Source organism: Pinus tabuliformis, chromosome 2_2 (genome assembly GCF_031772625.1).
Source record: "Pinus tabuliformis cultivar Carrire ecotype Pingquan chromosome 2_2, CPIR1, whole genome shotgun sequence".
Classification (NCBI taxonomy): domain Eukaryota; kingdom Viridiplantae; phylum Streptophyta; class Pinopsida; order Pinales; family Pinaceae; genus Pinus; species Pinus tabuliformis.
In genome coordinates this window covers 701,213,670-701,230,441 of record NC_142300.1, presented here as the reverse complement: position 1 = coordinate 701,230,441, position 16,772 = coordinate 701,213,670, and the positions used below count along the sequence as shown (strand labels likewise).

General features: G+C 34.3%; 1 protein-coding gene and 1 pseudogene across 2 annotated transcripts; one reads left to right on the top strand and one right to left on the bottom strand.

Moving 5' to 3' along the window:
• Window positions 1-5,011: 5,011 nt before the first annotated feature.
• LOC149194609 (uncharacterized) lies at window positions 5,012-5,677 on the bottom strand. Its single transcript, XM_089407755.1, has 2 exons — window positions 5,489-5,677; window positions 5,012-5,378 (listed from the first exon to the last, which is right to left on the bottom strand). Exons 1-2 carry the CDS (start codon window positions 5,600-5,602, stop codon window positions 5,256-5,258), a joined length of 237 nt encoding a protein of 78 aa, XP_089263881.1. The 5' UTR covers window positions 5,603-5,677; the 3' UTR covers window positions 5,012-5,255.
• Window positions 5,678-10,959: 5,282 nt separating this feature from the next.
• LOC149194608 (serine/threonine-protein kinase Nek5-like) lies at window positions 10,960-16,172 on the top strand (annotated as a pseudogene). The gene is made up of 15 exons (XR_016255096.1): window positions 10,960-11,047; window positions 11,139-11,195; window positions 11,277-11,415; window positions 12,672-12,738; window positions 12,856-12,921; window positions 13,235-13,281; window positions 13,464-13,509; window positions 13,719-13,783; window positions 13,936-13,978; window positions 14,230-14,279; window positions 14,547-14,628; window positions 14,751-14,800; window positions 15,154-15,182; window positions 15,317-15,682; window positions 16,015-16,172. The product of XR_016255096.1 is annotated as a serine/threonine-protein kinase Nek5-like (transcript).
• The last annotated feature ends 600 nt before the right edge of the window (window positions 16,173-16,772 follow it).

The following is a 16,772-nucleotide window of genomic DNA, read 5'->3' as shown; positions in this document are numbered from 1 at the left end:
GGCGAATGACCACCCATCAACCCAAAGGACGGAGCTCCCTATTTGATAGCCCCTTTGTTTATTATGTGTTTCACTCCTTCCTTTCTACGCGAAACAATCCAAGGAGCTAGTGCTTAGATGCTCCTAGAGCCTCTGCGACTCTTTTCTCTATGCCCAAGATATTATTTCTATGTGAAACAAGTCGAGGGTAGTGTCCAAGTGCTAAGCTCGAAACTCCCTTATCCATGCACTTCCCTCTTGTGCATGTTAACAAACTCATCGGGGTTTGCCTTCCGAGTTGACATGTCCCATGGGGACCGCCCGAAACGCTCCCCATTGGCCATCATTGTTGCCTGTTGGGCACTTGCAAGTGGTCAACTTAATGCGTCGCCCCAGCATGCCTAAATACCAATGGGACAATCCCAATATCGAGGCAAAGGCAACGTTGGCTTCTCCACCACAAACAACCAGTGGACTGTCAAGAGCAAGAACACCGCGCACAGAATGAGGACCATGATGAGCTGATCCATCAGACCCTCCAGCGCCGATTAGTAGGTCATGTACCAAGACAACGTAAGAAGCAACGCCACAATCACCAGAATGAAGAGCAAGTGAAACGAAAGCTGCCGCTGGTACCGCTTATCTCTCTTCTCCGACGTTTGAGACATCCATGGCGAATTCGTGCACCACCAGAATGACGCTTCTCGGAGCTGATGTTAAACAGATAATACAAATATCAGTATTTAGGCGGGTTTCCAAATTCAAAATGAGTGATGTATGGATGGTATGCGGGCGATGGTATGACATGGGACGGAGGACGCTGGTAATACAAATATCAGTATTTAGGCGGGTTTCCAAATTCAAAATGAGTGATGTATGGATGGTATGCGGGTGGATGAATGCGAATGCGAATACATACAGAGACATCGACACATTCTTTTATTAATCGGAATCTGTTCGTCGGGAAAGGGCGCACACGGGTTGACAGCCATAGCCGATGTCAGAACCCGTCTCCCAAGACTGTCGTCAGAGTCTCTTAAGAGTGCATTAACTTTTCTATGGGGTAAGAAATAGGAGTTCCCCGACACTTAGTCTTCCTCTTTCCAACACTTTGCTCCCTAGCACTTCGTCCTTCTTCTGGCAACTGATAGTAGTCCTTGTTATGTTTCTTCTATAAGAGATATTCCTCTTTGCTCCTTGGTAGATTCCTTTACATATGAAGAGTACTTTATCCTTCCTCCAACCGAGCTCTTTCTTGAGATATAGTTTCAAGTTTGATATGACAATAGTGTATCACTATTTCTTCACGCGTGTGAGGGGATTCCTTCAAGACTCTTATGTGGAGGTCCTATTTTATTCTTCACTTGAGTGAGCTTCCTTTTCGCTTGAGTGAGAGGCCTTATAGGCCTACTTTACTAGCCCAACCAATGAGATATGTATGACTGTGGTGGAGGGCTTCTATGGCAACAGAGATACCTTCTTTATCTTCGCATGTGTGACTGCATATTTCCCTAGAAACAATCCTCTTAGGCTCGGTTGTGCACCCTTCTTCTTCGTTGCACTTGGAGAACCTTTCTTTGTCCTTCCTTCACCCTTTTCTTGACTTCCTACCTTCGTTGATTTCAAAGATGAAAGCTTGATGTTATGATGGAGTGGACAACCTCTATATATAGAGGATTGTCCCTCCTTTAGGCTGACTTGAAGAATGTAGGCCGACTTGACTTATTTGCTTTGGTAGGCTTCTTTTGATGGTGCCACATGCTTGGAGGAGACTTGACTTTGCTTGAAGGTGTCTTCTTTGACGTAAGTGTACCTGTAGTAACATGCCCTTAAGGTCCTCAACATAATTATTTTGACTCTTTGACCCTCCTATAACACTTTAACATTTGCTAGACCTATTTCAATGAGCAAGAAACTCATTGACATATATTATAAAAATAATATTTCTTTTCTTGAATAAATACAAGTATCAAAAGTGCATTTATGAACACTGAACTTAGTTACATTTCCTTCAACAGTTTGTCGCATTATGGTTTTGATGACGGGCCTTCAAGCCTTTTTATTTTATGCTTCTCAATTGGGGTTTTCTAACCCTCTTTGTAATGGGTTTTTACTGTAGACCTGTGTGTCTGTTATTTTTATAAGTCTATTTGAGCGTCACTAGGATTTACTTGCCAGTCACAATATCTTCCTGTGTCACTAGGATTTACTTACCAAGAGTATCTTCCGACTTGTTAACTGTCAGTCTGAGTATTTTTTGGCGCTAGTCGAATGATGAGTGGGTGCCTATTTTTGGGATATATCTGGTGCTCCCTACGAAATTTCTTTAACGGACCTGCCCGCCATGTATCTTGATATTAATCATATGTAATATGAGGATTTATGTGGCACATATGTTACATGCATGCTATATGTAAACATCTCTTTATTTAATAGAAAGTTGTTGATTTTTTTACCTGATTTCTTTTTTTCCTTAAAATAAAATTTAATAAATAAACCATAGATTAATTCAAAAATATATCAATTGGATTTATCTTTGAAAAATTTCAAACTTTCGAACTTAAAAATATGACTCCAAGTTTTCACTTTGGTCTAACCATTTGAGAAATGCACACCACTCTCATGGTGATCTCACACAAATTACCAAATATCTATCAATAAATTTAGTTAGTTTCTGAATCTTTCATGTGAATTTCCAAACTAGTGTTTACTAATGAAAAATGAATTTAGTTTTGATTTCAGGAAAAACTTAAAAATATAAATTAACCCATAACAATTAAAGCAAAATTTGCATTCCATTCCCATGTATATAATAAAATTAACTGCAATTCTCACTCATCATTTTCTCCGAAATGGAGATATGACATTCCAAATAAATCTATCAGCGCTCTGTTTCTTCAATTCAGCGCAAGTTTTTGTAAGTTTTGCAGCCCTGCAAGAAGAGACCAAGGGTTGTCCCGATAGTTTACACTAGGCCATTCCAAAGAAAACTCTCGTCACTCCCGTTCTTTAATTCAACTCTGGGTTTTTTGTAAGCTTTTTGTTCCGATAGCTTACAACAGACCCTCAAAGGATTTCTTATGTAATTATATTACACAATATGGTATTCCTATGCCTTTAAATAGGCTACATTAAATGAGGGTCACTCCATGCAGGTGGGCGTAGGTTTACAAGTAAAGATTATTCTTGGGTGATGGGAGCATTCCCCTATATACATAGTCTCTCGTGTTTTTGATACACTCATAATCCGGATCACTTGACACTGGGTTTGATGTCTGTATATTGACATTTCCTGCTCATTTTCATGGCCAAGGATTTCTGATATGTCATATTTTCTCATTCGATGCCTTGTCTAATTTCTCTATATGGTTTCATTATTGGCCTTTGTTCTATTTTGTTGTTTTCGGATTTAATGTCTCATATAGTTCAATTTATGGACTTTTTTTGTTTCCTCTCGGAAACATTTGTCTTTACATTTCGTCTATGTTTCATGGTTTGCAGAATTGTGTCAGAGCAACATGTCTCACTTATATCATATATACATGTAACCCTTTTATTTAATATAACACTATTTTTTTATGTTTGAAAAAAAATTGGCTACATTAAAAAAGAATATTATTAAAAACACTATGGTTTATAAGAAGAGCTTCGGCGTAAATCACATATAGAAAGACCTTTGTCGACGCGTTTCGAACCAGCAAGTGTGGCTCATCGTCAGGACAAGTTGAAACAGATCCAGCTGACTATTTAACATGCAAAGCTGGATCTGTTTCTTCAACTTGTCCTGACGATGAGCCACACTTGCTGGTTCGAAACGCGTCGACAAAGGTCTTTCTATATGTGATTTACGCCGAACCTCTTCTTATAACTGTTATGGATCATAGAAGTCTCAATTCAACAAACATTATGGTTTGTTAAAACCCTTAATTTAATATCTTTTAATAATTTAAAGTCATAATATCTACATACCAAGACATTACAAGACCTCACCTCAATTGTATTTTAATTATTAATAACCTTTTTTTCTTTTTTCTTTTTTCTTTTATTTATGTAATTTGATAAGGAATGATAAGACCAAACAAGTTTTTTCCATTATAAATAAGTTGGAAAATCACAATAAATTTAGATTATTTAATATAGATTATTGTTTAATATAGATGATTTAAAAATTTAATTTACATTGGTAGCTGGAAGACAAATATAATTTAATAAATTATGAAAACAAATTTAATGAATTCATTTAAATAATGATATTATTTTTTCATAGTTATTAAAAAAGATTCATGAAGGAATTGTCCATGAGAAGGAATCGAGAATTTTGTAATTTTAATTTTAACTTTATTGTTACTGTTTTTCTAGTCATACAAAAAAACAGAATCATATTTTTTATTTTTAGTTTAATTTTATTGTTACGGTTTTTCTGGTTATAGAAAAATAGAATCATGGAGGTGTTGAGAATGAGATTTTAATTTTAATTTTATTGTTAATTTGGTTTAGCTATAAGAATTTAGAGTAAATTGTAGAATGTAGTTAATTGGTAGAGGATTTGTTTGGTGGTATAATTTTTATTAAAAATTTAATTATGGAACAGTTAATTGTAAATTTTTATTAAAAATTATAATTATTAAAATGTATAAATGAATTCAATTTTTTTAAAATTTCAATAACTCCTTAAAACACTTCCATTCTCCAACTCCAAATTATTCTAGATATTATAAAGTTGGGAAAATATCCTATCAAAACACTTCAATTATCCAAATTATATACAGAATTCTGCATATTATACCGCTGGGAAAATATCATCCCATCAAATGTGGGACACAATTGAGAAAAAAAAAATGATAAAAAAACCAAAAACATTGAACATTTCAATTCTGCAAATTATATACCGAATTCTGCATATTATACCGCTGGGGAAAAATTGTGAAAAAAATGCACAAAAAATAAAAAGCATTTTAAAATACAAACTGCCAGCATTGCGACTCCATGATACAGATTTTGTGCTGTAAAGGTTTTTAATGGCCCTCTGAATTTGTGTCATTAGAATCCACGATTTTGGGCGATTTTAGCAGAATTCGAATGCCCAAATTTTGGCGAGCTAAAACTGTGGGATAATCATTAAAAAATAATCGGAAGAATTAAATTAAAGAAATTGTTCAGGAAATACAAAGAAGGGAAAGTCGTCCAAAAATATAATTTAAATGAATATATTTTACATAATTTATCACATCAGTGAAATTCAATTTGCTGGCTGGTTAAGTTCATCCTCACAGCAATCAGAACCTAACCAACATCTCATAGCAGTGGAGACCGTCAAATTCAGGGGCAAACTTTACTGTCATCCGTTCCTCCTTTGCTTTTCTATTTAATTCACCGCCCTGCCGACTGTAACTCTGATCCTGTGAACCCAAAAACCACCATAATTAGAAACCCTAACCCCAAGAAACAGTAACCCCTCACCTCTTTGCAGAACCCAAAATGATGAAGAAGCAATTTTTCATATACTTACATGATGGCCATCCGTATCTGATGTTGATGGAAGGCGATGAGATTCGAACCTGCAGAAAGCCCCAATTGCGGCAACCGCAGCTGCTATTGTGAACACAGGCGTATTCACTGCCATTTTTTTGACTTCTTTATCTGCTGATTTGCCACAAATTTGTATGAATCGCCGAAACAGATATTGATACTCCCTTCAGTTGACACCGAATTCTGAGTACAGTGTGAAAATTGCAGAGATTCGGACAGAAATTCCCGATTTCAAAAGCATTCAGACGATTTTGACTGATAAAGCAGGGAGGAAGTGGAGGGCAGTAAATAGGAGAGAAAGGCGCGAGTCAGTATTTAGGCGGGTTTCCAAATTCAAAATGAGTGATGTATGGATGGTATGCAGGCGATGGTATGACATGGGACGGCGGGTTTCCAAATTCAAAATGAGTGATGTATGGATGGTATGCGGGTGGATGAATGCGAATGCGAATACATACAGAATCAGAATTCGTTCGCCGGAGAAATGATGCACACCGCTGACCGCCAAAGCCGATGTCAGAACCCGCTTCCCAACACTGTACTTAAGGTCTCTTAAGAGTGCATTTATAATGCTATAGTCCATGAAATAGCACTTGCCGAATTATGACAAGTTTCACATGTATATATATATATATATATATATATATATATATATATATATATATATATATATAACTGATTTGCCACCTTACGTGGGAAAACTTCAGTGTCCTTTATTGTTCACTAAATTATTTAATGTAGCAGACTCAATAAATCAATTAGTATCAAGATTCACCTATATTGGAAACTTGCTAATTGGCTGCATTATGTAATTTGCAATGAAGGCTGCCTGTAGAGGACAACTACTCAATGCTCTATTTGCTAAATAAATTGAATGCTTTTGTGGCATGTCGCATAACAGATTAAGCCTTGCTCGAAACCCTTTTTTCATTAAAGCACAGTTGTAATCGTTAAATCCTAATTCGTAACTGACAGTGAGTCGTGACACCTGAATACCTAACTGCACCTATTATTGAACACAACCTGATTTCTTCAAATTCTTGGTTTTTTGCATTTTGTACTTTTGTAAGCTCCATGAGAACTTCCAAGGATTCGTCCTCAAAACCAAACTCGAGTGATAATCTAGTTAATACTATGTTTGTAAAATAATGTATGTAATCTAGTGACTACATTATCTCATTGACAAAAATCTCTATTAGCCTTCCTCGAGTTGTTCTACATTTGAAGAGTGTAGGATAGGGAAGCATTGACCGTGTGTTGTATTGGGTAAACATATACTCAAATAGACTTGAAGAGAATATGATAATGGGCATAATCTAATTTAATGTCACAGCCTAGCTAGGCCAACCTCAAATTGATGTTTGATCTACTAGACTCATTGAGATGGATTTATGTGTAAGACCTCTTTATGTGTGAGACATGAGAGCCTTCTCTAGAGCTATTAGACTATTTAGTTTTAGGAGGCGTACACATCTTTCCTTATTTAGTTGTACCAAATTTACAAAAACTTGAAATAAGTTGTGGTGAAACACAAATTTACTTGCTTGTTTTTCTAAATTTGATGTTTTCTTTATTGGGTTCTATAAACTTATATTAGCAATTGATTTCTTTACCAGGGTATATAAATTTATAATTTTTATTCACAAGAGAATTGGTTTATGGTGGATTTCAAAAGTTGGATTGGTTTATGGTGGATTTCAAAAGTTGGATTTTGCCTATTTGCAAATTTTCACCTTTTTCATTGTATTGACTTTACATGCTTGCACCTATAGTTGTGCTTGAATAGCATACTTTTGCATTGGATTTTGGAATTTAGTTTTATGTTTGGTAGTTATAGAGGTATAGGAAGATTCTAGGTTTGCGAAATTTGCAATTTCATTTATTACATTAAAAGTGCATATTAGTTATGCCACATTCCCAAAATGATGCATTTTGGGTCTTCTGAATTTTACCAAAATACATTGTTTTTTTTAGAATCGAAGTTTTATGTATTCTATTATGGTGATTTCGAATGATATTATATGGATTTCTTTATTGGGCCACAGTGAATTTATGTATCACTCTTAAGTTAACTTAATTGAGTTGTATTTAATTTAATTTGTGGACTTTGGGTGAATAATCACAAATAATATAATCAAAGTAAGAGGTTTAATCATGTTGACACATGGAGCGTTTGTGTTGCATTATTTAATTCCTCAACTAGGAAAGCTAATTTTGAAGCCTGCACTTTTCAATTTTGGAGATTCCAATTTTAAAATAATAATATATATTTATAAATAATATATTAAATATTAATATTTATTTAAAATTATTTACCTATATGTTAAATATATAGTTTATGTTGTTAATGTTTTTGTTAAATTAAAAATTTCATAAATAACTATTCAACTTAATATTGTTTTGGCTAATAAATATAGTTTGGATTTTACTACTAACAAATTTGTTTATTATTTAGTCATTATCATTTAAATGTATTGATTCTATACCGGTGAAATAATGATAAGAAAATAATGTTTTCATAAGATGATGAGTAGGTCGGTTTCCGATTTTCTTCATCCAGGTATTATTAACCTCTTATATGATTTATTTAAAATTTTATTTGATTTTTTATTTTAATTTCAATTATTTGATCCTATAATATTGTAATTACTATACATTTCTCTATATTTTATATATAAAGCTCAATATTCACCTTAATGAGTTGTAAAACTTAATAGTCACTATAATGAGTTCTAAAGGACACCTTTAAATTTCCATATTTTGAAGTCTCTTATAATTTATAATTTAATAGTGTGAATTTGGTCTTTGACATGGATGGTATTACCAAATTGTTACAATCCGGGTTAAAGCTTGGATTATTAAAAGCCTTGATTTTTATACGATCTTTTCATTTTGTTTAACTTATTTTTTATTTTTATTTATTTTTTAAATGAAACTTATATTTTAACCATGAGATTTTAAAAAACATGAGATTGATACCTTTGTTTGAAGATGATTTTTTTTGGTAATTTATTAAGTTCGTGCCAGATTAATGTTTAAATATGTTTTTAATTGATGAATTGAAATTCATGTATATCTAATTAATTTGTTTTTATTATATAGGTATTATATATCAAAAATATCTTAAAAAAAAGGAATCAACTTTCTATTGAAAGGATTTTTGGATGGTCTACTACATCTCAAGTTCTGTGGCCTACACAAATTATCCAAAATTTAGTCCATTTACATGATGATAATGAATGTACTATTTGAACATTTACATAGTTCATGCACATTATGTTTTTTTGTTTGAAACTCATTTCACAAATAATGTTTTTTTAATGAGATTGACATTAAAGTGACTTAAATGAAAAACATGATATGTGTATTTCAATTTCTATTTTGTTAAATTTTATTGCTTAATTTAGTTGCAACAATATCTCCATTTACTATTTTCATTTACTATTTTCATGAGAGTAATTATGAATATAATTTGTAGAAGTTAGATAAACCCAGTAAAAATTAATATTAAAAGTCATATGAAGGACAATTTAAAAATAAAAACGTCATAGTTTTTTTTTTTGATGGGAAGGGGACGGGTCAAATTTAATCTCTCACTCCACATGAAGTGTCTATCCCTTGTATTTGCGTTATTTCCATTTTAAAGGAAAAAGAGCACAACATTTTCGCTTTTTAATTGTGTTTTTTTGGAATGTATTATACTCATAATAACGATAATGATATGTGATTGTATTTTTTTTTCTATATTTTGTCAATTTCACATATTTAAAAAGACTTTAATTAATAAATTTAATATTTAAATTTAAAAATCAATATATTTATGGCAACATATATAAATGTGTCTCTATAAACTAAATTTTAAACAAATTAATAAACTTACATCATTTTTCATATTTTGTCAATTTCATATATTTAAAAAAACTTTAATTAATAAATTTAATATTTAAATTTAAAAATCAATATATTTATAGTAACATATGCAAATGTATTTCTATAAACTAAATTTTAAACAAATTAATAAATTTACATCATTTTTTCTTAACGTGAGAAGAGAGTGCTAAAATCATGTCATTTATTAAATAAAATATGAATATAATTATTTGGAGTGAAATGTTGAAATAAAGTTAATATGTATTACTAGAATTTTTTCGAAACAACCCCAAAGGGAAAAATAAAATTAGAATAAAATTAGAATCCTCTGATGCTTTATACATATTTAAACGAAAAAAAAAATAGGTTAAATATTTGACTTTTGAGAAAGTAGTTCTGCAACAAACTCTGTGCTCTTAAAGAATTTGCTAAATATACTAACAAACGAGAGAGTATTATTATTTCTTGCTGGACACGTTATTGTTAGAAAATAATTCACTAAATATACAATAAAACGGAGTATTAAACCAATACTTCAAACTCTACATTGTTTCTGGCTTTATTATTACAAAAGAATTCCCTAAATATACAATAACAGGAAGTATTAAACCAATACTTCAAACTCTACATTGTTTCTGGCTTTATTATTACAAAAGAATTCCCTAAATATACAATAACATGAAGTATTAAACCAATACTTCAAACTATGACATTGTTTCTTGCCAAGCACATAATTATTAGACAAGGATTCGTTAAATATGCAAGAAAAAAACTGTGACAAATCAAATCCGTTCATACAAAATTAATTCATTTCGATATGCATTTAGATTGTTGCAGAGCATGTGTGGCGTATCAGAGCTATATTATGTATTAAAAAACAAAAGTAATTGATTGAATTAAAAAAGGAGATCATTCTTTACCAGATGCGCAACACACCTATGCAAATTGGAGACAGAAAATTAACCGGATTTAATATAGTGTAGGTAACCCCTGCATCGAATATTGAATAGTTCCAGCTGGTCTGTACTTGAATATTGATGCTAGCGAAATTGTTCAATATTTGACTGCATCAGGTCTCTAAGCTTCCGCCTGCACTTGATAATGGTCTCTAACTTTAGCTTCCATTGTCTGCATGCGCTCAATCTCAACTGTGCAGTCCTCCAAATTTAGCTTCGGCAAGACACATTCCACCAGAGCGGAAACATCTTCCAGATGGTCTTCCGTTTTCATTTCTGGCGGCAGGGGAAGAATGAGATCTCCAAATATGGAGAGTATTTTGGCGCCGGAGGTTTCATGGCGGAATTGGCTTTGAATGCAGAGGCCATGTCTGTCCCAGAGAGCACGGAATGAAGCATTCGCCACTGACAGAAGGAAATAGAGATGCCCCAAATAAGAGCGACCGCTTTGGTGCTGCCTGCGTTGTGAAAGGCGGGGATGAGTTCTGTACTGACATGGCTGAGCGCATCCTGAATATCATAGCAGATTATTTACGGAGAGCGCCAAATAGATTTCAAATTTCAAATTTGCTGGAGTGCATTCCATGGATGGCTATGTGATGGTCATCCCGCAGAGGCAAGTGCTATGACATGGGACGGCAAATGCGAATACATACGGAATCGGAATTCGTTCGCCGGAGAAATGATGCACACCGCTGACCGCCAAAGCCGATGTCAGAACCCGCTTCCCAACACTGTACTTAAGGTCTCTTAAGAGTGCATTTATAATGCTAGTCTCTTAAGAGTGCATTTATAATGCTATAGTCCATGAAATAGCACTTGCCCATGGTTTAAGCCCTGCATCCTACGATTATGGAGGAGGTGAGGCATGTTGCGCTCAGGGGAGGGCCCACATGGTCCACGGACGTCTTTTTATTTTTATTTTTTTAAAGCACCTTACAGACCTTCCTCATGGCTCTGTAATAGTATTGCTGGTTTGCGTTTTCGTATCATCCTTTGCTTGGTCATGGGGACCATTAGCGTTTTATAGTAGCTTGTCGGGTGCTGCTATCTTGGTTCTTCACAAGGAAGAACGGAAAAAGTAAGAACTTTTCCCTGGCTTTTATGCTCTTCTTCTTTTAATTGATTAGTTTATTATGAAGAAAATGCGAGTCAAACTTTTTGGATTCCAGAGTGTATTGGGTTCTTTGGGCAGCGCAATGCCGTCAATACAGCAATCATGGTGATGTTGGATACCCACCTAGCATGCATTCAGTAGGTCTGAAATACTAGGCTGCTTGTTCCATAGAGGGCTGGCTTACATAGGTGTTTTATTCGGTTGGAAAATTGTCAACAAACCAATAAAATCGTACAATGGCGAGATTAAGAACTCACCTAGTATGGTCTGCAGAACTAGCTTCATCGTTTCATGGGGTTACAATGTAACCCCCAGCAGCAGGGAACCATTTCCAGTTGGGAGTTCTTATTGCGTTTTAGAATCCACTACCTGAAACTAAATTGCCTAAGAATTTATTGGTCCCTAAATGCGGCGAATACTTCATGCTGAAACGAATTTACAGTACCCCAGCTGTTGCAAACTTCTTTCTGAACTTCGGCATTGACAATATAGGCGTAAATCCTTAACAAGTATGAATCAGGCTTCGGTTTGCTTCCTGAAATGATAGGTTAGGGTCATCTCTCTGTGCAGTGTTTCAACATTACTCGACGGTTCTTCGTGTTAAGGTTTATCATTTGGCTTTGTGGTTTAGTGCTTGGAGGTGCTTCTCTATTGAGTCCCACCAGGCTAATAAGATAAGATAATTTTATTAATGCCCAATGAAACTCTTCAAGCTGCTTAGAATCCACCATTGGACATTTGGAGAAAATGCATGAGTTTGTAGATCGTAAATTGGAGCTGAATGCTTCTATCTTCTTGCAAACAGCTTCTTAGGCGTTTCAATCAGACGAATTCATGTATGTCTAGAAATTTTCGGAGACGGAGGGGCCTGATTACTACGTTTTAGGTAAGCAACTATGACAATGGGCTTATTTCCCTCCAGCAAAACCTGAAAATGACTCTAGGGTAAATCAAGGCTAAACTTTTTTTATGGTGAGATTTATGTTGGTCCTGTCAGCACGCTCTCCAAATTGCATGAGATATGAGTCCCTGAAATCATAGATTCCTTAAAGACATTAAAAACTTCTCCCATTCTAGGTAACAGAGACATGGAAAAGGGATATCATCATCATTCTTGTGCCTTGTGAATGTGCATAAACACATAAAAATGAATAATTTGATTCTTAGCAGCCCCGACACATCTGCAAATAGTCAAACTGTTATTTGGATTTTGTTTTCAGATATGTTTTGAAGAAAATTCGCCTAGCTCGCCAGACAGACAGGTCCAGGCGCTCTGCTCATCAAGAGGTAATTATGTAATTTTTCATCACCTTTTGCTTTTCCATTTTCAATGCTAAATTTGTATCATGCAACAGGTGAAGAGAATTCAATTCTGAAGGTCATGTCTCTTCTTGTTGGTTGCAGATGGCTTTGATTTCACGCATTAAACATCCTTACATTGTAGGATATAAGGAGGCATGGGTGGAAAAGGTATGGATTTTTCTTTGGTGTCTTTTAGATTTTGCATTTTAGATCACCTGTTGTATAATTACAGGTCATGATTGGATTATTGTTTTGCCTAGTTTTCATATAAGCGCATACTCGTCAGATATTGATCCCTTGGGGACTCCATGGGAATTGAAATAGCTTTACCTAATGGAGCATACTCCGAAACTGATCACTTAAATAATAAAGACAAACCTTCACCTATATCTCTAGCAACAGCGTTAGAGCGATATGATTTATCAAGGATTAACTTCAAATTTTCAAGATCCTCTAATGTATGGAATGTGTGGTATTTCAGGGGTGCTATGTCTGCATTGTAACATCATATTATGAAGGGGGAGACATGTGAGTGCCCATATGATTTTGCAGCAAAATATATATATATTTTTAAGATAAAAACAAACTTTTAATTTTCTATTCTGTATATTTTAACTGTATTTAAATTGTTGTTGGATGATTCATTGACACTGTTGTAAGCAGCACCGTAGGAAATCTGCTAATAAATCTTTTTCTCCTTGCAATCACAGGACTGAACTGATTAAGAAAGCTAATGGGTCACTGTTTCCAGAAGAGGTGACTACATTCTTTTCTTAGTTTAATGTCTTGATACAATAACTTCAGCTATATGGGATATTTTACTCTTTTACTGGAGTGAATTATGCTAAAGCGATCTAAGAATAATGATTTGTAGACTGTAACATTGATGGTCGTGATATCTATTATTTTATCTATCAGGGTTATCATGTGAATATGACATATTCTCTTATGTGTGTTTTCCTCAGAAATTGTGCAGGTGGTTCACACAATTGTTGTTAGCACAAACCATGTTCTCCATCGAGATCTCAAGGTAGGACGACAGTTATTTTGGCTTAGATTGTTACTTTGATGAATGTGATATTACAACCATCGCCGGTCATCTGTCCTTTACAAGCTAGAGATATTCTTACATTCCACATATTTTGAAGTATGTTTGATTGATGAAGCTTTTCTTTGGTCCAGTGCTCTAACATCTTTCTAACAAAGGAGCAAGACATTCGTCTTGGTAAGTCAAATGTTAAATGACAATCATTAGGTTTCTAGAGTTATGATTGCTCCAATTAAATTGCAGCATGTTCTGGTTAGAACAACTTACTTTCTTGTTGGATACGTAGCTTTAGTTTCAATTTCTTCATTTTTTATTTGAGGACAAGGCTAAGGAAAATGAGAGATTAAACACATTAACAAATTCATGAACCTTTAGTGTTTTCTTCTTTTATACCAAAGGGCTTCTATTAATTAGTGGAGCATGTGCAGGTGATTTTGGCCTTGCCAAATTGCTTAAGGCAGATGATCTCACTTCTTCGGTAAGTACTGCCATTTCTGGTTTCTCATCTTAAAACTCCTCGTGGAATTTTTCCAGCAACAAACTCTAAGAATAATTTTCTCCAGTTCGGTTTATTTCTTCCTTCCTTGTTACTATGTTTTTTTAGATTCAACAATAAGGAAGCAGTGTTATGCATGGTCATTGAATATTTGGCTCATTTAAACAGTTCAATACTATGCATCACAGTATGTGTCAAAAGTAATATCATCTAATATGTGAACTGATGTTGTTTAATTCAACCATGCAGGGTGTTGGCACTCCAAACTACATGTGTCCTGAACTTCTTGCAGATATCCCCTATGGCTTCAAATCAGATATTTGGTCATTAGGTATGATGTATATTTATTTCTATTATTTGGTTTTCTGCAGTGTATATAAACATTGCTACCATGTTTACAAATGTTTGTCAATTCTGATAATGCATTTTACAATTTTCTCTATGCTTTTGCAGGTTGCTGTATGTTTGAGATAACCGCTCATCGACCTGCATTCAGAGCATTTGTAAGCTTCTTCCCTCTGTATATGGTTTGTGGGTGCTTGAGATTTTCTTGATAAAAGGACTGAAATTATAGATGATCATGTGGTGTGGAGTGTTTTTGTCTTTTATGAGATGAACTTCCCAGCTACAAATCCTTCGTTCTTTTAGCATCCTTTTCCACATCCCATTAACTGTGTTCCCATGTTTGCATCTTTCTTAACTGAAATAAAGATTAACATGGATGACTGCATTGACCTTGCACACTCTGCATTAATAGCATCTTCAGCGATTCTTTCTTTTTGCATTTTATGTTGGCAACTAAATGGAGAAAAATAAAAAGCAATGTTCTGTCTTTGTTTTATTTTTTATTTTACAGGATATGGGGGATCGAGAAGGGGAGCCAAGGTAAAATCCCTTGTTTCTGCTTTTATCATATATAAATCTAAATGACTGTGTGCTCAACTCCTCCTCTTCTCCAAAGTCTATGGGGATTCAAATTTGACGGAAGCAAGAGATGATCTCATTTCTGGTTCTTACAGTTATCCAGGGAAGAAACCAAGCCTTTTGGTGTCTGTGTCCTCAATCTGAACTCTGGGACCAAGCAACAAGGTGGGATCTTGCAGTTCAGTATGTCATGATACTCAGAATCTCTTCACAATTGTAAGTTGGACTTTTTCTTATCTGATCTACAAAAGCTAATCATGATGGCATGATACTCAGCATGTAATATTTGCACCTTTCGCACCTCCATATGCTTATTACTAATCTGAAAATTGTACACTTCTGCTTTCTATGCTACTTGTGCCTATGCCTATGCCTTCGATAATTCTACTGATGGATCAACTGGTTCAAGCTCAACAATTAGTGACATTGTTGGTTCAAACACTCTTATTAATCCAGGCAAGGTAGAGTATGTGAGCTCTGTTACTGTATATTAATATCTAAATTTGTTGTGCAAGATTTGGTAAGTTTGCTTTCTGCTATTGCTAGATTTGTTCAGCCAATATTTATTAGTTTACCTAGATCCTGATGTTAGCTTATTGGAAGCTGCCTATTATAATACGGGAGTCAAGAGTATCGCAGTGGGAATTATTTGCCAGACTTATGTGTAGTAGGGTTTATTGTCTCTTTTATCTATGTTGATTGTTTTAATAGTTTCTGTGATTGACACAACAATGTTTTTCTTTCCTGCAAAAGACTCTGTGAAAGATAATCATGTCTTTTATTTGCTTTTCAGTGTTGGGCAGCAGCTGAATCTCTGAAATACAACATTGATCTGGAAAATCTCTTGAACTTGCCAATGTACATCTAAATTTTGAGTGCAAGAGGGTGGAGTTTGATTCGGTGTACTTAAATTAAGAGAACAGTGCTTGAATTTAAGCAGATATATTCCTAGATCCTGATGTTAGCTTATTGGAAGCTGCCTAAGTATGTATATGAATTTGGAGCATCATTTTAAGCTCACTACATACATTTTTTTCCATTTATGACAGAATACACGAACCAGAGTTCAGTTTGACAGAATACACGAGAAGATACACTACATTACTTCAGGAAGAGGATTACACATTTGCACAAAAAAAACGGATTCTTGAAACAAACATTACATTACTTCAACAAGAGGATTACACATTTGCACAAAAAAAATGGATTCTTGAAACAAACTTTATGAAATTCGATATGAATAGACGCATTGCTGAAACATTTAATAAAGCTGAAGAGGATTACACATTTGCACAAAAAAAACGGATTCTTGAAACAAACACTACATTACTTCAACAAGAGGATTACACATTTGCACAAAAAAAATGGATTCTTGAAACAAACTTTATGAAATTCGATATGAATCGACGCATTGCTGAAACATTTAATAAAGCTATTGAAAACATGTAGGTTAGTTTTCAGGTATCTATCTCAAACACAAGCTTGCTCTCCCAACTGATTAGCGAAATATTGTAGCATCTTTTCACTGTTCTTTTTGAGAAGAAAGCAAAT